General features: G+C 43.0%; 1 protein-coding gene across 2 annotated transcripts in view; it reads left to right on the forward strand.

The window, feature by feature from the left end:
• The window catches only part of wnt7bb (wingless-type MMTV integration site family, member 7Bb), a 28,589-nt gene extending 7,868 nt beyond the window's left edge, over positions 1-20,721 (forward strand). For both annotated transcript variants that reach the window (XM_029433783.1, XM_029433782.1), the window contains exons 3-4: positions 15,091-15,362; positions 19,392-20,721. In XM_029433783.1, coding sequence (XP_029289643.1) covers positions 15,091-15,362; positions 19,392-19,871 — 752 coding nt within the window. In that variant the 3' untranslated portion in view covers positions 19,872-20,721. The remainder of the gene's footprint in view (positions 1-15,090; positions 15,363-19,391) is intronic.
• Positions 20,722-21,014: the final 293 nt, after the last annotated feature.

The following is a 21,014-nucleotide window of genomic DNA, read 5'->3' on the forward strand; positions in this document are numbered from 1 at the left end:
TCATGATTTTGTAATTTATAAGCTGCTTAAAGTGGAATATCAAGGTTATTGAGGTTAAGAAATGTGTGTAAGGGATAAGGTCATTGCTTGAGAGTAAGGAATGATCAGTGATAGATATCCACGAGAGTGCGTGCATGTTCGTAGTTCCATCACAATGGATTATTAAATGAATAATTGAACACTGAAAACAGGAAAGCGTGTGCGTGTGATGCAATAATAATCAAGCCAACGATGATAATACCAGTGAGTAGAAGTTTACACAATGCGTGTATCAAGCCATCCTATTGTCTCAGTTTTAACAAACTGTACAAGAGAAGTATCAGAAATGTGGTACCAGCCCCCGACCCTCTGAGCCCCATGAAATATGGCTCTTCACAAGCCAAACCCAAGCTGCACACATCACACAGTCAAAACTCAAACCAGCAACACGCAGTCTCTTTGACTCTCCATTGTATAACCATTCGCGTTGGCATTGCTCAAGAGGACTTCACATACTGCTTATTCCAGCTCATCTTAGTTGTCCTCTTTTCAATTGACAATGTTGTATTTCTCCAGTGCACTCTGGTTTCTGTCGATGCAGCTTCTGCAGCGAGACTGTTGGTTAGCGGCATGCCGACCATTGCTGGCTACGCCAAAGTTATGGAAAAGCTACCGAAAGGCACTGCAGCCCTAATGGGGAAAACGTATGGTTGAAAAATGATATCGCAAATGAGGAGACAACTAATGGTGTTATTGCAGAGTGCGCTTGTCGAACCAAAATAGATGGACACATCTGTTGTCAATCGGGATAAATTGGTTGTGTCCATGCCTGGCTGTGCACATACATGCAGAGAAAGACCCCTAAGCAGACAAACATTTACATTTACGATGCTTTTGTTTCAGAGACTTGGCTCTTTCCGCAAAAAAAACCTCTTTTGCATCGCTTTTGTTTTACGGGGACTTTTATATATTTCCTTTCATTTAGAAGAAGCTTTGTTGCCATTACATTGTGGTTGGGCTGTGCATTTAATCCAGTGGCTCTGTTAACAATCACTGCTCTTAAGGAGTAGCTGAATTAGCTCCAGCTCCCTCTCCAAAAGCATTTCTTCTTTGTTGTGAATGCGGCGCTTCCTTTTGTAATGGAGCTCATGTTGTTTTCCTCAACACTCAACATCCCCTCTGCTCCTCCTTTTGCTCTGTTCTTTTATGCCCTTTTGAAGGGCGTAGAGATTTAGGAATGATATTAGGTTCATCAGAAGCATCTGTTTGTGTTTTTTTCATACTATGCTGTTTACCTAAAGCACTTTGTAGGATAAGAATCTACATTTAGCAATTCTGATTCACATAGTCCTTGTTCTCTAACGGGGATCGTAAGCATTGTCACTCATCTTTGGCCATTTGAGGCCATTCAACCCTATGGGGCCCGCACTCCTTTCATCATTGACGTGACATCTTCATTCCCATAATGGCGTCATCTGAATTTCATGCCCGCCTTCGCTCTTCTTGTTTGGTTTCCATAGTGGATCTGCACAAAGTAATGCTTCATGTGCCCGCGCTGAGCACATGCCTGTTGGTGTCCAGTTCTGCTCAGAGAGTGATGACTGCTGGGTTTGCTATGATTGTCCAATAATGATGGGACTTGGTGGCCTTCTCAATAAAGTATTCCAACCATGACGTCTTCTTGTAGACCAATGTGGAACTTAAATCCCGCTTGGGGTTCCTATGACGGATTTACAAAGGCATTATGGATTTGTGTTTTAGTTTAATAAAGAGAATAACTGGCGAAGAAAAGACATATTTGTATGTTTTTCCCACTTATTTCTGTTCTACTTGATAGTCAACACAAATCTGCCTCTCTGTTGTCACATCTTGATCTCACATGGAAACATACTGTACAGCAAATACAAAGTTAAACTGTAGAGACGGTTGTGAAATGCTCTTTATTTGATAAATCGAGAGAACACATGTTCCATCTGTGTGTCGTTGGCACCCTGTAATCTCACTCCGCAGTGCTGCTTTTGATCGTTTTTAAAAACTGTAACAGGGATGCAGTAGCGCTGGGGTCTTCCTCTCTCCTTCAAGCGAAGCGATTTATTCCTCCGCTCCACGGCGGTAAGAGGGAGAAAATGTCGCATCGCTTGTGCCTCTTGACAGTGTTGGCGTATTGTGTGGAACCCATGGCTGAGCTGAGGCGCGCACACAGAAACTCTTTTTTCCGCCGGGTCAGTAAACTGTCCAAAAAGAGGCTCGTGAGGTTCATGGTTTTAGAAGGTAACACTAGTCCTGAAGAGCTTCAAGTGCTAAAAGCATCAGTGACTGTAAAAAAAAGACCATCAACACAGGAACACACACCCGGAACACACACCCGAGATGAATAGTGAATTCACTCACTGACTGGAGCTGCAGAAAATAAAGATGTATCGAATTGGCTGAAATATAACATATTCTTTTTAGCTTGCGCAGGTGTGTTCTTGTTACCGGATGAGCTTTAGGAGATGTGTTGTGTATTGCACACTGAAAGTAATGGATGGAACTCTTACGCTTTAGGACATGACATGCTATTTGAAGGGACGGAAACCCAAAAGTGATCCGAAAGCTCATTGCTATAGATTATTATAATGTTGGAATGATTTGGGGAGCACATTAGGGATAATATGAGCTGTCAGATGATTAAACAAATCACTAGTGTAATCATTTTCATGATCTAATCCACTTTATCGGAAAAAAGGAAAAGAAGCAGCAGAAACGTTCATTAAAATCACTTTTACAGTAGACACGTGGTTAATATACAACACCATGACCTTTCACCTTTAAGTAATTAATGAGCTGGGTATAAAAGATTTGTTGTACATTTGTCTTACATCCTTGTGTCAGCTGTGCCTCTGACCATCACTATCTTAGCTTATGATGCATAAAGTGTGTTTCTGTTTCAGTCGAAATAGCACAATGGTTACGTTTGCTCTACAGCTTCCACTCATTTGCCTTTAGAGGATTCGTAGAGAGTTCCTCATTCACAGTTTCTCTACTTAACTAACAATCGATTTCCTGTATTGCGTAAGCGTGGAGATACATAGCATAAGTTCAACTCTGCGGCCGTTCTCCCTAGACTGTGGCCGAGCGATAAGATAGACTGCTGGCTACACGTGCGTGTTTGGCTTTTGCATCTGAGGCGGTGGGATGAAGCTCTCCGCTGCTGCACAAGAGGAAGGCCGTCGGTTGGGATCTGACAGTGCTCGTTCAGTTCAGCAGTGTCCCACTTGGTCATCGTGGGAGACCACAGAAGCCACAGCTACTGCAGAAAGTCCGCTGCCAAAAAAATGGGCAATTTAGCGTTTTTCTTTCAACACCTTATTGTCAAAGTGCCATCGGCTCTCCTCACACACGACGTTCTCAGTTGTGATAGTTTCCAGTGTTTGTTGCTCACGGTTAAGGATGTAACCATGTTTTCTGACCATGTCTGTGTGTATTATGGAATTCTTTAGCATGGCATATGAAATCATGGAATACACCCCTTCGTCAAAATGTTCCAATCCCTTCTCCGAATCTGCAAATTCCCACATCATCATAATCAAGTACAGGGGAAAAGCTATTCCCGTTCCGCTCCCATTTAAGTTTTTCATTCAAATCCCCCAAATTATGAACACTAAACCTTTCCCCCCGCTCTGTGATCCAGTCTTAGTTTTGGACTGGAGGGAGGAGATGTAGGCATTTTTTCAAGAACCAAAGATCAGCCGACCGCAAGTCTAATGCATTCTCTCTGTGCTGCCTGCTCTTGGAGGCAGTCTCTCTGTTCTGGAGCTTCTCCATGATATTACATTCGCTTTCCAAGAGGAGCACACATTAATAGTTGGGGTTATTGAGCATTACAGAGCCTGAGATATCTTCATTTAGCAGAGGTGATTCAGTTTCAAAGGCTGGTCATTTCGTTCTTCTACTGTTGACAGAAACAGCGTATTCAGTTCAGTCGATGGCTTCTTCTGGCTACATCCCTGAGACTTCAGGGTAGAAAGCATCTATCCCTCACCAGTTTCTCTGTTTCGCAAAGATCGCGTCTCCCTTATTATACTTGAACTGACAAATTGGAGAACAACGCCATGAACGTGCAGCGAGATTGGAAACTAGCAATTTGAGCACGTCTCTGTTTTTCTCTGCAAAAGCAGATTTAGCAGTCCTCTCGTGATGCCCTGCGATGCTGTTGGCATGAGATGGTACTTCTGGTCGGTAAAAATGTGCAGTGAATTATCCTGTGTTAACAGAAAGGGGTGTTATTGAGTGGCTTGTTGCCGTCTATTAAGAAGTAATAATGAAATTAGAGACAAATCCATCAACAAGTCAGGAGGGGGAAAGGAGGGTTTCTGGAGAAGAATGGCAAACGTGGTCAATCCTCCAATCATAATCCTTGGCCTGGTTTCTGGATGAATCATTCTATTTTAAATATTTCTGTCAAGACTGATCCCAGGGCTGTGATTTGTTGATGCCGTTTTATTATGGGTATTTAAGTGCGTTCACGCATCGAAAGCTCCATGTGGTTTCTGTTACACATCTCACATAATATGTTGACGTGTCTTTGATCCAGCCAGTGATCTTTGCCCTGTACCTCAACTTTTACACACAACCAGTATTATATGACTTTATTTTCCTTTTGCATTTATTCGATTTTTGGTAATCAATTCCACTATTAATGTACTTTATTTCCTTTATTCATGTTATGTTTTGACTTGACTTGCCTCATCTTTGTGTACCAACATCAGACATTCCTTTAGTTAACCACCTGTAATAGAGATGCCCTTCACTTAAAAGACCTGCTTATGAACACCTTACAGCTCTGTTCAAATTGCAATGCACTTGATGTCGGCGATTAGGGCTTGAAAACGGACACCTTTCAACGGCTACACTCAGCATCAAAGGCCAACACTGGCCCCCTTGTCATAAAATGGCCTACTCTGGTTACTCTCTGTTTGACTTTCCAGCCAGTTTGTCACCGTCCTGATTCATGCTTTTCATCTGAAAGAGGTTTCTTGTTGTCCCGGCAGTGAAATATTACAAAAGTTCAATCATTCTGCCCCGGGCCCATTGCACAAGAATAGACGCAGCACTTGAGCAGGTGGGCTGTCTTTACCGCAGAGGTAATAATGATGCTTTTCTTTTCTTTTCTTTTCTTTGTTGCAGTGCCAAAAACCAAGGTCAGAATGTATTTGTTGTTTAAAGAAGATCAGAATGACATGCTTATGTAGAAATGCAGGCAAGACATTGTTGTTACTTTATAACAAAAGGGCTTTTCAGAAAAAAAAAGCTGCTCTGTGACCTACATCATACCTCTCTCCCTTTCACTTTCTCTTTAAATTACTCTCTCTCTCTCTCTCTCTCTTTTACCTCAGATAGGCACTGAGTTGTTGCCCCTAGCGGTGTGTCACGACTAGAAACTAAGGATGAGAACAGGGAAACTGGAAAAGAAATGTACATCAAATGCAAGTATGATGAAATGTGGAGGCTTAGGCTGAGGGGAGGAGAATAGAGGGTGTGTTCATGTCTGTATTTTCCCATCCTCCTTTATAGTATCACCTCCCAGTCACTCCCTCCCTCCCTCCCTCCCTCGCGTACCCAGCTCAGAGTGTGGTGAAGGCAGGGGCCGATCCACCTGCCAGGACTGCAGGGCTTCAGGGGCCAAACCAGCGTCAAGTCAGATAAAGGATGTTTAAGTCAGCAGGTTCATTGAAAACCGCTTGTGTGGAAAGAACTCCCGGACAGGCACATACTTGATCGGGAGCTGGAGATGCTGAACTCCTTTCGAGCAGAGCTCCCTGTCAGAGGAGGGGAAAGGTCACTTACGCAAAGATAGAGTCAGACATAACTCAGGGCTGAGGTCGGTTTTTGTATCTCCAGTTTAAACAGCGGAGGAGGATAAGTACAAAGAGGATGTGGTTGATAGAAGTTTTGGGATTTTGGTTTAGTGTTGTACATTCCATAACCTTTTAAATCTGTAGAAGATTGAAGGTTTTGCATGTTTGGATGCAATGTTTTAGAAACAGTAGATGCACTAGATTTAGTCTTAAACCAGGGGTGTCAAACTCATTTTAGTTCAGGGGCCACATACAGCCCAATTTGATCTCAATTGGGCCGGACCAGTAGAATCATATCATAATAACCTATAAATAAGGAAACACTTTCCCTTTGCTTTAGTGCAAAAAAGTACATTCTGAAAATGTTCACATTTAATGAACTATCTTTTTACAAAACGTAAGATTTAGTGCAATTTCAACAATATTAAGCTTCAGTTTATCTTTTACACATTATACACGCATTACTACTGACAAAACATTTAGTGGACAAATTTGAAACAGCTTGAAAATTTGCAGTTAATGTCTTCTTTGTCATTTTTAAACATCGCAAAGTCATCCCGCGGGCCGGATTGAACCCTCTGGCGGGCCGGTTTTGGCCCACGGGCCTTATGTTTGACACCCCTGCCTTAAACTAACAGCAGAAAATATTCACCCCACATTCTTAAATTAAAAAGATCAAAGGCGGCTTTGCCTTTTATTTGAGAATCATTGTGGTGTCAATCAAATTGTCCGCAACAGGCATTTCAGATCACTTTAATGTTGTAACCAGACTGCCTTCCTCCCGAAAAAAAAGCAGCCTAAACAAGTAGTTTGGTTTGAATTCACAATGTTAACCACATATTTCACATCATGCACATCATGTCGTCTCTCGACTTATTGGCAGACAACCTATTCTGTAAAACAGAAGATGACAGACGGCTTCACGGCAGATTTCATAGGCGAAAAATGAGTTACAATGATTTGATACATCAAATCAGGTGAAATATAAAATAAATGACAGTGGCAGTCGTAGTTAATCATTACGACCCTCTGGCTTAAAATAGCCATTTATTTGCTTTTCCCCGACATGTCCAGCATTTCCCCTCTCATACGCTGCACTACAAGCTCCTGGTTTGACGACAACAAAATACTTTCAGATTATAAATGCATTGGCGGAGCTCCTTCCCCTTCTCGGAATCAGTTGATGGTCATTTGTGGTGAAATCATATCCCCGCAGAATGCGAGTACAACATCACAGTCCAACCTAAGGCTAATAATGAACGGACGAGAAAGTCTTTTCAGATGACCATGTGGTTCCATTCATGCTTTGTTTCCTCATTTTGACAAAGTAAAAGGAAATGCAATGCTGAACCTTTCAACAAACTCCTTTTAAATCATGTGATGCCGTCTCAAAGAAACTGACGTTGAAGTTAAATATCAACTACAGGATAAACATTCTTTCCTCGAACGCAAATAAGTCATTCGTACAGTGTAACTGTAGCCACCGGCTGCGTCGTCCCGGTGCCTGAAGAAAGATCTATAAACTAAACAGATTTCTTTGCCTCTTATGTTTTAAAGGCTATCGTCGCAGGGAGGGAGACTCCAACTACGACGCTACCCTTTTTTTCAAGAGCACACAATTGTGTACTTTGACACTGGTGAACTCTCCCAAAGTACCATCAATGATCTCACTGCCGCCGAGGTCTTTCCCTTTGTGGGATTAGTTTTGTGTTGGTTTTAAACCCTTCATGCTCGTTGTGGTTATCCTTTCAGATATGTAATCATTCCCCCAATTCTGTTATCCTGTGTAGATAAAAAAAAAACTATTTGTCGTTATTATAAAAGGATGCTAAATCGAGGCTAAAAAGATCAAATATCTCCGATGCATCGAAGTGCCGAAGCGACTAGCAAAACTGCAGATTCACTCCCAGGCAGCCGAGGACTTGATGCTCTGCAGATAACAGCGTGGAAATGATGCGTGCATTGTGCTATGGTGGAACGGCGGTGGATAAAAGGCCTGTTTTTCAGCCCATCATCATGTGGGTAGCCGTAATCCTGTCTGTCCTCCTCCATGTGAGTCCAGAGAAAACAGAGCAGTCGTATATATGTGTGTGTGTGTGTGTGTGTGTGTTCCAATGTGTAGGATGGTTCCCCCTAACTTTTATCAGATAGGAGAGTCTGATGTGCTGTTGTTCTACAGTGTGTGGGCTGCGGTCATCACGGCTTGGTAAAGGTCATCTCTTACTCTTTTTCTCCCAATGTTTCGCCTCACATCCCCTGCCCACAACATGTGTCTGTATCTAGGGTGGGGCCTCTCGTCCTACGCGACCAAACAGTGCTATCATCGCCAGGCCCCTTGTTCATTCATCAGCTCTGTCTCTGTCTCAGACTGTGTGGGTGTGTCGGGAGCTGGGGTCCCTCTCCTTTCCCTCACCCCTCTCTCTCTCTCTCTCTCTCTCTCTCTCTCTCTCTCTCTCCTGCCCACCCACCGTCTGTCTGCTGACGTGGCCCGGGGTCGTTGTGGACCCTCGGGCCCCCGTGTGTGTGTGTGTGTGTGTGTGTGTGTGTGTGTGTGTGTGTGTGTATACGTGTGAGTCGTTAGCCCCTCCCCTCCCCACGCCGCTGTGTTATCGGTGGGATCTGCGTCTGTCTGTGTCTGCCAGTGCTGCTAGACGCAGGAGGAAACAGGATGCGAGAGGATCAACTGTAATCTCACAGCGCGCTTTGTTCCACACAATCCCAGGCCGATCACTGTATTCTCTACACGCAGGGCCGCCACTGGACATTTACATGTGCCAACAATCACACCGCTACTGGCCCACTTAGGTGAGAGCGCAGAGAGAGAGAGCGAGAGTTAGTGGGCTTGAAGCGTAGAGACACCGGTAGAAGAGGGAGAAGAGGACGTGAAGAAACCATGAGGTTCATTTGAGGGTTTGATGAATATCAACGAATATGGAAATGTTAGGTCTGGAGGTTTCTTTTGTGATGAGAAAGGAAACATGTCATCAGTGGCATATTTGACTGGCTGATTATAGTGATGATGATAATGATATCTTCAATGATATGATGCGGGATTGATATATATCTCAGTAAATATGTTTCCATTGAAGATGAAACAAAGTCAAATGGGATTGAAATTGAGGAAAATCCTCGACGCTGTCCTCAAATGAACTTGATGATTACCGTGCACAGCTCATACAGACGCACATTTCCATGATCTGAGCAGGTGAGGTCCTGATTCGGTCTCATTATTAGGATGAAAGGGTGGGAAGAAGGATTTGTGCCTGTTTTAGCAAGTCTCGGTATTCAGTCAAAAAGCTTTATCTCCACCTCAGGGAGCTCAGGGAAGAAAAAGGATGCTCGTGAGATGTTTTCTGCCAGCCCAATGTTCTATGCCTGGGAGGCAGCTTACTTAAATTCTCAGCATTTAATACCGGCAACTTTAAATACCCTCATAATTGTTTTAGCTTTACTGCTCAAAGCCGTCCTTATTATATGAATCAAACTCGGGACCCTACAGTAAGCGGCTGTGCCAAAGCGTGTCACTTCCCCAGCTCCATGATGTGAGTACACTGAGAATGTGGAGCCTAGTTCTGGTAAAACAATATTATTTTATTGTACAGGAACAAGACTGTGCTAATTCCTCAAGCTGCAAACCTCACAGACCACAACTTTTTCTATAATTTGCTGGGAGCATATGTTCATAGCAACGGTACATAAAGCGGAACGGAAAACAGTAGTAGAGAGTGCATTAGTCAGTTCAGTGATTGGTATACAAAGCAAGGGGTTTTCCTCCAACTTTCTTCCCCTTCCATGGGGCCCTGGAGACACAGTTCCAGCGCCGGCAAGGCATTGCTTAGAGCTTGTTTTTTGAGGGTTTTGGGTGTCATAACTTTATTACATACGTACAGTAAGGAAAAAACACTTTTTTAATAGAGTGTGCATGAACTTAAACATTCAATTAGTGCTGAAGTATCTCACATTTCTATTTCATTCCTTTTTCTTGCAAAACGTTTTTTGGTTATATGTTTCATATTTTGAATTTATCTTGCTCTATAAAGTTTGTTTTTTTCCTTTTTTGAAGAGTAAGGACTTTCTTGTGCTTTAGGGTTTCCACTTTATTAGCAGAGCGGAAGTGCAGCAAGGCAGTGAGAGTAGCGGGAATAAGTAGAAAAACCTTTTAACAGGATTTAGTTTAAAGTCGGCGAATCAACATGCGGCTCCAGAAACTGTAATCGCAGCTGCTTTGGTTATCTCCCCGTCCACCTTTAAAAAGTAGTTGCTGTGTAATTGGTGGAAAAGTGGTTGTTAGTTTTGGGAATTCTCAACTGCTGTGTTTCCTGCCCTGTTTGTAATATACTGTCAGTCAACATCACCACAAGTGTAAAGACCCCCGGCCACCAGCAGGTGACACTTTCCCCTTTGTTGGCTGCAGTGCCATTTGTCCGCGACAGGATGTCCTTGTGCTTAATGGATATGAATCTCTAAAACTCTAGTGTATCGTTGTGTTGTTGAGATGTCATTTCTTATGCAATCCAAACCCTCCTCTGTCCCCGGGGTGGGAGTGCATGTCCGGGATGAGGGGGCCTTTAAAAAGCTTTCCCCTTCACTGCTCCACCAACAGGCTTGGCTTGTGTGGAGAGGCCATTCAACTGCACTGCTGGGCTTTGCCGGTGTGTGTGTGTGTGTGTGTGTGTGTGTGTGTGTGTGTGTGTGTGTGTGTGTGTGTGTGTGTGTGTGTGTGTGTGTGTGTGTGCATACATGTGTTTTCCTGTTGCTTGGCAAGACCCCCACCAGTATTCCAGCCTAAACTACTTCTCTCCAGCCCCTTTCATCAGCTGCATTTCTTCTTCTATCCTCTTGCTACATCCTCACCTTTGCAGTAATTAAGTTGTATCTGTCCTTTCCAAAAAAAACAAAGGAATTGGAATCTGGTTGTGAGTAGCTCAATATATACAGTAGCTACGCCGTACAGGTGAGTTTAATCATCCTACTTACCAAGAACAACAAGATAGTATTCAGAAAGTAAGGTATACGTGTGAATATAAATGTGTTTTCTCACCAGCTAGAAAAATAACTTCAGTTTAGATTTCAACCCTTATCTACAGGCACACAACTATTTGACTTGGGGTTTTTTTTGGACAGAGCAGTGGCCTCCACGGCCTTGTGTCCGAGTCCCTTTGGTATATATTTTCCCTTGGCTGTATAGTGTTTTCGGTTGTAAATCTCCTGCGCTGTGTCATGTGAAATGTGTCTAGCGGTGTGCCTGCCTCCGGCTCTAAACACAGATTGCCGTTTTAGCGGCGAGCCACTACATCTAGAGATTTCTTTTTGTGTCCCAGTTTCGGCCGATGGTCAAAAGACACGACGGGCCACTGCAGCGGGGGCCGATGTCCAAAGTGGTGTGGTCAGTTAATGTGAAGGCCGAGGCATACTGAGTCAGTAGCTTTCACTGCATCTCTGCTTTTAGTGCCTAGCAGGATGTGTTTTTTATTTACGCTTCCGTACCTGTTCCGACTGAAGCACGGCCGATCCTCTTCTACCCTCCTTTTCTTGGATAGTGTAGCAGACACTTGCCACTAAACTCCATTAGACATCTGGTTTAATATTCCCCCATTCTTCTCTCCTGGATGTTTCCAAGTTCATTGAGGTTTTTCTGGTCACTCCAATTTTCCACTGGCAGCTAGCGAGGCTATCCCAGGGTGGTTCCTCCTGGAGGGCTGTCAGGACTCTGGGGCCAGCCTCTGTAGGGCTTTCAGCGGCTGTTATGGGTGCTTTTTCTCCTCAACCGCACGGCTGTTCAGCAAAGCTGGGCCTTTTTTCCTGAGGGCACGGGTGTACAATGATGCGGCACACACAACATCCAACACAAGACAACAGAGCATTGTTTAATGAAATATGGAGTTTCCTGGTTGTGGTTGTATTAATATATTTGTTTTGTTCAGTGAACTCTTCATTTCTTTTACCTCGGGTTCACCGAGACGCATTCTCTTTTCATCATGCCTTCTTGCTTGAATTCAAACCTGACTGCAGTTCAAGCATAACTCTGCATTTGTACGCAGTGAAAGCTTTGATTGGAGTTTTTATGTTTTTGATTTAAAGCATTGTCACACATAATGTGATCATGTCGGCAAGGGGGAGATTGAACGCTTATACCCAGCGGACAACATATTTAAGAAATCTGATTTCCGATGTCTTCTTTGGTTCATTGCACAAAGAAAAAAGAGGGTCTTGACGGCCACAGTTCCATAGCTTGCGTAATTGGCTTTCATTATGGCCAGGCAGAGCCTTGGCAGTGCCAGACCCACCAGGGGGTGACAACCAGTACAAGCCCCATCATCATCATTTTCCCCATGAGCAGCACAACTCAATGGGCCCAGAAATGGGCGAGCATCTATGGCTCAGGGAACCACCCTTTCTCTGGAAACTGCCTTTATCCTGTTTTAAACATTACAGCGACGCTCTGTTTGTGCGTCTATGTGCAAATGTGTTTTTAACAGTGTGTGTGTGTGTGTGTGTGTGTGTGTGTGAGTGTGTTGTGTATTTTTATTATGTGGCCGGTCACTGAGGATTTGCGCGCATATGTGTGCGTGTTAATGCACATGCGTTCTGGTTGCGCGCCTTCATCTGTGCATGTGTGTGAGGTGGGGGCAGCACATTGTTACCACAAGCTCGTGGGGCACAGCTCTGCTGCTAACCAAAGAAGCAAGTGGTTGTGAGTCAGTCCCCACCGGGCAAACCTGTGGCCGTGGTATTAGCTCTGCAGCACCAGTGCCAAGATAGGAAATTAACAGAGGCTTTGGGTGAAAACGTCTGTGAGAGTTCAGAAAATGCCCCTGAGACTAGAATAAGAGGTGCAAAAAAGAAATCCCTCTGAAGAAAGACGAGGAAATGAAATAAAAAACAGCTGCAAATGACTTCATATAAGCAGCTTATTTAGAAGGAGCTAATACAAAAAAAGCTCCATGAAATTAGGCAATAGGCAAAAATATAAACCCAAACAGATAAGTGCATTTTACTATTCAGCTTTATGCAAAGCAGTCATGCCAAGGCAAGACTCCAGCTGACGCTTGCAGCCTTGGCTCTATTTGACCGCACTGTCTTGGCCCATTAAATACGGTAAAATAAGCAAACGATTTTTACATCTAGTAACTTTTTAAATTGTTAAAAGTTTATTTGGTCAGTCAAAATTACACAGGCCATACTGAGGCATTTTTGTGTTTTATTCCCTTATAATTTCCACTTTATTGTTGTACTTTGCTGCTGCAGATGTAAACATTGCCTCCGTTTGCTCATTTTTAGGATATTCATCCTGTTTTTGGTGGACGCGACTGTGTCTGCAGTATCTGACAGTTTATTTATTGTAGGTACTGAATGTTTTGCACTCAGACAGTTTTGTATATTTGTTTAAAATCCAATAATTTGACAAAGACATGTTTGAGCATGTTACAGCCAAATAGTCTAATACAGTGCGATACGATTTAACTGGTTCACATTCAGCAAATTACTCATTCATCAAAGATCATAACAGTTCTTGTTACTAGATATTACAAATACATCTGTCTCTGCAGAAGCTCTGACCACAGAAGGTTTGATATATTCTTTGCTCTTCACACCCAAATCCTCCGCAGTGACATCGAGTTACAATGTCCAGAACACTGGAGTTACTGTTTGGATCTGACGTAATCAAGTGAAGTTTGTTGCCAAACTGATCTGACAAGCTTTTTTAGCTGTTTCTCTGAAAGCCATTGAGGAAATGCTAAATTGTCAAGGAGCTTTTGGTTGTCTGAAGTGCAGAAAAAAAAACGCATTTTACCTAGAGAGACTCAAATAATTGCAACAGAGTACATTACACAACATACATCAAAAGACATTCCTCTCTGCTCTGCGGTTAGCCTCGTTTCTGCTGCTCGGCCGCTTCCAGATTACTGCCAGTTGAAGGGAGACTGAGGTTGTAATAGCCCACAGTCTGTTTTAGACCAGGGGAGGCCTTTTAAGCCGGCCCTCTGTAGCCATTAGGAGAGTAGTAGAGGACTCTGAGATATTTAGAAAGAGAAAGGAATGGTATGGTAAGGGTATTGTTATCAACCTTTTGGCTACATTTGTACCGTCGTCCTTTGGCTTCCTCTCAAATCCATCATTGATATATTAAAGAAACTGTTATATGATTACATGATTCTATTCTATTCTATTTGTTTCTTTCTCTGTGAGCTGAAAAGGTCTTTTAGGTCATTTATCAAGGGAACATTTAACATATCAGCTGGTTCCAGCCTCTCAAATGTGAGGATTTGCAGTTTTGAATCATTCTAAATTGGATATGTTTTGGGATTTGGGCAGTTTGAAGACCTCACATTGGGCTCTGGGGTTTTACCTATTTCATAAACTAAACAATTAGTCAATTAACTTTGTTTCCACAAGACAAAATCAAACTTGCTTTCAACTTGATCGTCACATGATCAGATGAAAACATAGAAATAACATACATTGGAATTATAAGATGCACTTCAGTACAACACACAGCACAGGTACACACACATCTCTGTTTAGGTTTTAGCTGCTGATCTTTTGCAGTCTGGGTACCATGTGGCTCATGCTCCCCAGAATGTCTCCCCTCTTGTGAGTGAAGCAGCCAGACCTGCAGCCCCCAGCTGTTTGCCGTGTAGGCAGCAGTACAAGGTGCTCCCATAGAGGAATTCAGCACTTTGGACAGCACCTAGACCAGCTCTCCCCACACTGGAATTCCAACACTGCACTCTCGGCAGGCTGGGCTCAAGGACTTTGCGGTCGGAAATGCGACCACATTTCTACCAAGGTGCAGGAGGGAAGCTGTTTAGGAAAAGGGATGGAAACATTGGTAGCTTATCAAGACGAAGGAGCAGACTTTCTGTTGCTGTTTATCAAAGTCAAAATCTCTGCTGCAACTCATACTGGGAGTGGAGTGGCGTGTTGGAGGTTTGCTGTGATGAAGGTGACCATGGTCAGCCCAAAGAAGGACTCACATGCTCACATTATGAAAAGCATGCAAAATAAATCTCGCTAAAACAACTTTGGAAGCTTTTTGGAGCTGATATACAAAATACAGCCGGGTTTAATGTTCTCTAAACAAAGGTAGGATGTGTAACTGTCATATGTGTACATGGGTCTTTAATGCTTGTGGTGGGTGCTAAAGATGAACTGTGTACTTGGTTTTGCTTTTTGCTATAGTAAAGATGAAAGAAATACAACAGTTCATTTAAAATGATCTCCTCATTGCTAATATCTAATCTCTACAAACCTCTTTTTCCTCTTGCAGGCAGTCGGGAAGCAGCCTTCACCTATGCCATCACAGCGGCAGGGGTGGCCCACGCCATCACAGCAGCGTGCAGCCAGGGCAACCTGAGCCAGTGCGGCTGCGACCGGGAGAAGCAGGGGTATTACAATCAGGAGGAAGGCTGGAAGTGGGGAGGCTGCTCGGCTGACATCAAGTACGGAATCGAGTTCTCTCGCCGCTTCGTGGATGCCCGCGAGATTAAAAAGACCCCTCGCCGCCTGATGAACTTGCATAACAACGAGGCAGGGAGAAAGGTACGGAGGAATCTCAGAACTCTTTTGAAATGCGTTTTTTTTTTATGAATGAACGAAAATGATGGATATTGTGAAATTGAGCAACTCATTCCATCTTTTAAGAATAATGGCTTGATTTAAATGGTAGTTCTAATTTATTTCAACTTGGATAACATTTTTGTGGAGTTGGCCATTGTTCCTATCAATAAATTATAACATTGTACACACCAATTGAACTGCTGAGATCTAGGAATGTAGTGACTTTGCTAAAGTCAGATAGGACAAGAAGCATAGCCAAAGTTATGAAACTCAAACTGTGTGTTAAAAACATCCATCACATTTACAGTCAGACTTTCTCGTTTAATGTTGACCTACTGTATCGTACTTTCTGCATTTTTCTTCCTGCGCAATGAGGGATTATTAACAACATATTTGGGCCCCACTTTAGTTTTTATCTCCAAATCCAGTATTTTAGACAATCGTGTTTGTTTACAGGTTGGCAGATTGTTTTACTGCTCATGGTTCATGCTCCAATTTGTTGTAGCAATGTTGCTGTGCTCCCATATCTCACTTACTTTGGTGAGTACAATGTTATCGTAAGCCATAGAAACCATGGCCAACATGATCCAAGTTGTAATAAAGTGGAATTATCCTTTAAGTGAGATTTTGATGATTTTAAATGTTATGACTCGATACTTGACACACATGCTTGTGTTCATGCATGGAAGCATACATGTGTGCATGCTCCTTTGCAGAAGAGTAAACAGTCCCAGATAAAGAGCTAAAAGGCCCCACAGTCATGTGATAAAAGGACTGTGATTGACCCAGTTGCTTATTGATTGATCACCCAGTTAGCCTTTCAGCAGCTTGCTTTGCTTCAGCCAATTATTGATATATCTTTTCATTCTAAGAGGGCGTCTGTTATTTTGGCGTTGGCAAACTTCATCACGGACATGTTTGTTTGCTATTAGTCACCCTAGAACAGTCGTGGAGGAAAGAAAAAAGAGAGATGTTTTGTTGACAAATGGGTCTAATTAATAACTTGGGCTTTATCGTGTCCACTGGGAAAATGGGGCCTGGCCAATGGTTTGCCAGATGGAGGACTGCCATCCCCTTCTTCCTTTCATGGAATTATGAAGTGTAAAGTCAGGAACAGGATATTATTGCAGTTCTCTGCACAATACCAAAACATGTCACTGCCATTTGACTGCGTCTATTCAGGGTGTGAAAGCAGGCCGACAATGCCGGTGTTAACACAGCAGACTGATAGGGTCTGTGCTGCATGCCAGGGTGCTGGCATGTTGGACTGTCAGGGTTGGAGTTGGCACTGTTGCTGTTCTCACTCTGGGGCTCGGAAACTCGGATTCTACGACGATGTGCAAAAGTCAGATTTCCTCTTTGCTGAGACAGTAAGAAGCCGAAATCTCTCTTAGACTGGAAGAGGCTTTTTTTTTTTTTTAAAGATACAGAGGTCTGAGCTCATAGTCCTTAAATGTGATTCCCCACATGCATTTAGCTAGCTCATCATTATAGCTTACTGTTAATGAAACTGCTACAGTGCACAAGTTGGTGTTTTTCTTGCGTTCTTGGCAGATACCAAACAGCTTCTGGTGGATTACCACCGGGCTTTGGATTGGAGTTCAGACCATGATTTGCATGTAGCCCGGGAAAACCTCGAAAGAGTGCCATCAGATTTGGACAACAGACACATATATGTATGTAGTTTAGTGCAAACAGTGTAAAAAATTTGTCTGCATACGAGACGCTTAAAATACCCTCGGTCGGTTATTTAATCTGAAAACACAGAAGATTATGTTTCCCTTTCTGCTGGGCTATCTTTATGGTGGAGAATACTTTACGTGTACGTTTTCTAGATCCTGTTTGTTCCCCCTGTCCACTGCAGATGAGGTCAGTTCATTCTTCTATCACGTGCCACCATGTGCCATGAAACTTTGTATAAAAGAAGAGTCTCACCACCGATATATTCAAAACAAACAGGCTGATGAAAATGATCCTGATGAGCAATGAAGTTCCTCCAATGGGATCCAGCTGAGATTGTTTTTCTAATCCTTGATAAGAAGCATTGTTGAAACAGAAAACCATAATTCCAATAGATTCCTTGACGAACCCGAATGTAAAAGAACACCCAGTGAATCACCCGGGTCTCTTTCATCGCGTGTCGGGGCTATGTGTTTGACAAGTGATCTGTCGATGGGAATCTGGCCATATTGGACTAATTAGTAACCGACCGGAGGCTTTGATGGACACAGTTTAAGTAAATGTTTCCATGCATCTGTCAGAGTCCTTTATGCCGGGCATTCCTTGTGGTTCCTGCGCTATACATTTTTGGAAATCCTCATTCTGAGTCAACATGCGAGGGGAGATTGACAGCTGACCCAAGCTTTTATGAAGTCGGCGGAGCTCATGATTTTTCAATCAAATGTCCTCAAATCGGGAAACTGGGACCACATGAATCCGTGGACAAGACAGACAGAGATATTGAACAACTCTTGTGTACATTCTGTAAGTGTCTGATAGAAATGATGACTTGTGCTTCTGGCGAGGCGAGGTGCCAGGAAAAAGCTGCACTGGAAAAATGCCCTGCCAACCAAACTTACATTTTATACAACAAAGACACACATTTCGTTCAAGCAAGTGGGGGGGGGGGGTTCCTAATTTGGTTAAAGGAGTCATGTCAGGACTATTACAGATGTGTTAACTCGACCCATTCGAACTCCACCCCCTCTTTCCTCTGTTCCTTTGCCTTTGACAACAGTTGAAAATGAAGAGGGTACAGTTTTTATTTTGAGGTTTTTTTACTTTCTTAGTCCCACGGGGCAAAGGATTGACACTTAAATACTGACGACAGCGCACAATATTTCCCATATGCCGCAGGATTAGGCCTCAAGGAGAAGACATTCTGCCCTGTGTACCATATGTTGGACATAACCTCAAAGAGAAATTAAGTCCAAGTCTGAGTAAGGGAATAACCTAAAAACTTTGACATTATTGCATTTAAAATGACTCTTTGACTAAAAGCATCTGAATCTATAACTGTGATCTACTTTCATACATGTGGCGACATTGCTTTCTTCTATTTATCACATTGTTGAAGCAGTCAAATAAACCTCAAGTCTCTGGTCCAGCTGTAAACAATTAATTGAGTTTGTCTTTGTTTTGTACTGCATGTGCAACAATTAATGACACAATAATCTAGATCCAAATGATCCGAGATGATAGATAGTTTCATGAGAGCCATGTTTATTTGTCTCTGTTATTGATGTGGTTTAGGGAAGGTAGATACAATTACAGGATGGAATATTACCAGTAAGTGCAATTTTCCCTCCCTCAGGACATGAAACTGCATGTCATCCATGACTGAGAATTCAGATATGCTTGGATTTGTCTACTTCACAGAGATCTGTCTCACTCGGCACTTCAGCCAGGTTTTGATTTGATTTAAGTACCTTTGGCATAAATTCACTGAATTTACTGTATAAGCCGCCAGCACAATCACCACTTACTACAAGCATGGTTGCAGATAAGAAATGCCCCTCTGCCAACACAGTTTTTACACACAAAAAACAAATCATCTCTATGAAAGTTATCGTTGGGCTTTATTTTACGTAGCTCCCAGAAGACAATCCACAGATGTGTTCCAGGATCCACAAATATTTTACTATCCACAGACAATTTTCAAACATGCATAACTTACTCTGTAAACACATATTTTAAATGCACATCCAAAAGGAAAATACAGAAGAAATCCACAAATGTGAGATGCAGTTACAAGCTACGCCAGAAGGGGGCGATGGTGGCGGGAGAGACTAAATTGCCTCGCTTAGCTTCGGTACTCTTTCGCCTAGCTATGGTGCAAAGCGGCACTTCAAACTAGACACTAACGGGAGGAGAGCGCTCAGTTATTTAGAGTATCTTGAGTGACTAAGGCGTTGTTTCTGTAAAGACACATTTGGGAATTTTGGGAGTCTACTTTCATGTCTATATTGGCTGCAGTTCTACAACTGTTTTGTTTTCTCTCTCACTCTCCAGGTACTAGAAGAAAGGATGAAGCTAGAGTGCAAGTGCCATGGCGTCTCGGGCTCCTGCACCACCAAAACTTGTTGGACTACACTTCCCAAGTTCCGAGAGATTGGCTACGTACTCAAGGACAAGTTCAACGAAGCCGTGCACGTGGAGGTAGTCCGGGCTAGCCGACTGCGCCAGCCCACCCACCTCAAGGTGAAGCAGACTCAGGGCTACCGCAAGCCCATGGAGACAGACCTCGTCTACATCGAGAGGTCGCCCAACTACTGCGAGGAGGACGCAGCCACGGGGAGCGTGGGCACCCAGGGACGCCTGTGCAACCGCACCTCGCCACACACAGACGGCTGCGACCTTATGTGCTGCGGGCGGGGCTACAATACACACCAGTACACCAAAGTGTGGCAGTGCAATTGTAAGTTCCAGTGGTGCTGCTTTGTCAAGTGCAACACGTGCAGTGAGAGGACGGAGGTGTTTACCTGCAAATAAGGAGCCGAGGAACTCAGTGCCAGGAAGTGAGGCGCCAAGGACTAGCTGAACGAGGAAGACTCAAGCGAGCGAGATAAAAGTGTGACGTGGACCAGTGAGAGATTTTGAAAATAAAGGAATGGAATTTACACTATCAGCTCTTCGTGGCATCGTTTTGCACAGCAGAATCTATCTAATTTCTTTTCAGAAAGTAAATGCTAAATATCAGTAGGTTATACCCCAGAACTTTACTGTCACATAGAGATTGTGCTCATGTACTGATGTATCCGCAGGGAAGTTGGGACTACAGGTGATGAATAATGCCCTCGTGGGAACTGTGCTTTGAACTCTGGGATTTGTAAATTGTTAAATTCACAAGAGACTCGTGCATGGAGATGAAACACAGTAACCTGGGAGTTGATCAAAATGACAGCAGCTGATGAGGGGTGACTAGGAAAGATTTGTCAAGTCTTTGATTGAAAACTTTTAAGGGTTTTGTCGTATTTTCAAAAAAAGTGAATCTTGACATGAATGACCCCCCAAATTGTGCTGGGGCTAATGTTGGAGGTTTGTAGAAATGAAGAACATTTTGTAAGTATGGTGCGTTGGGGTGCGCCAAAATCTGAGTGGAGAACTCTGTTAAACCCTCTGCTGCCAACTGGAATATGGTGGAGTATGTTAGTTTTCCAGTCACACTGGAACTGTCTGTTCTGAACACTGAAAATAAATTGTTTATTTATGTTATAGTATCTTAAAACGAAGCACTAACGGGTAGAGATGTCTTTTTTGTACTAAGTGTAAAGAAAAATACTTTTTAGAAACTCTGACTGAAAATGTGTGTCTATAAGAAAATGACCCCCCCCCCCCCCATCATCCCTAAAACATCTCATATTTTCTTTGAAAAAAAAAAAGAGCTATTGGTGTATTGACAACAACAAAAAACGTCATTACTGTGTGTTTCACATTCAACTTGGTTCTTTTTTTTTCTTTTTTTTTTTTTTACTGTAGAATAGTTTGTTTGTAGTCATTGCCCCCCACCCCCTCCCCCCCGAGCGGTAACATCTATTTGGATGCTTTTGCAATTTCAGTTAATAGACAGTAGCAAGAAAACTCATTTAACTGCAGAGATCCTTCCTCAATTCATTAAACAAAAAGCTGATATGT

Source organism: Cottoperca gobio, chromosome 6 (assembly GCF_900634415.1).
Source record: "Cottoperca gobio chromosome 6, fCotGob3.1, whole genome shotgun sequence".
NCBI lineage: Eukaryota > Metazoa > Chordata > Actinopteri > Perciformes > Bovichtidae > Cottoperca > Cottoperca gobio.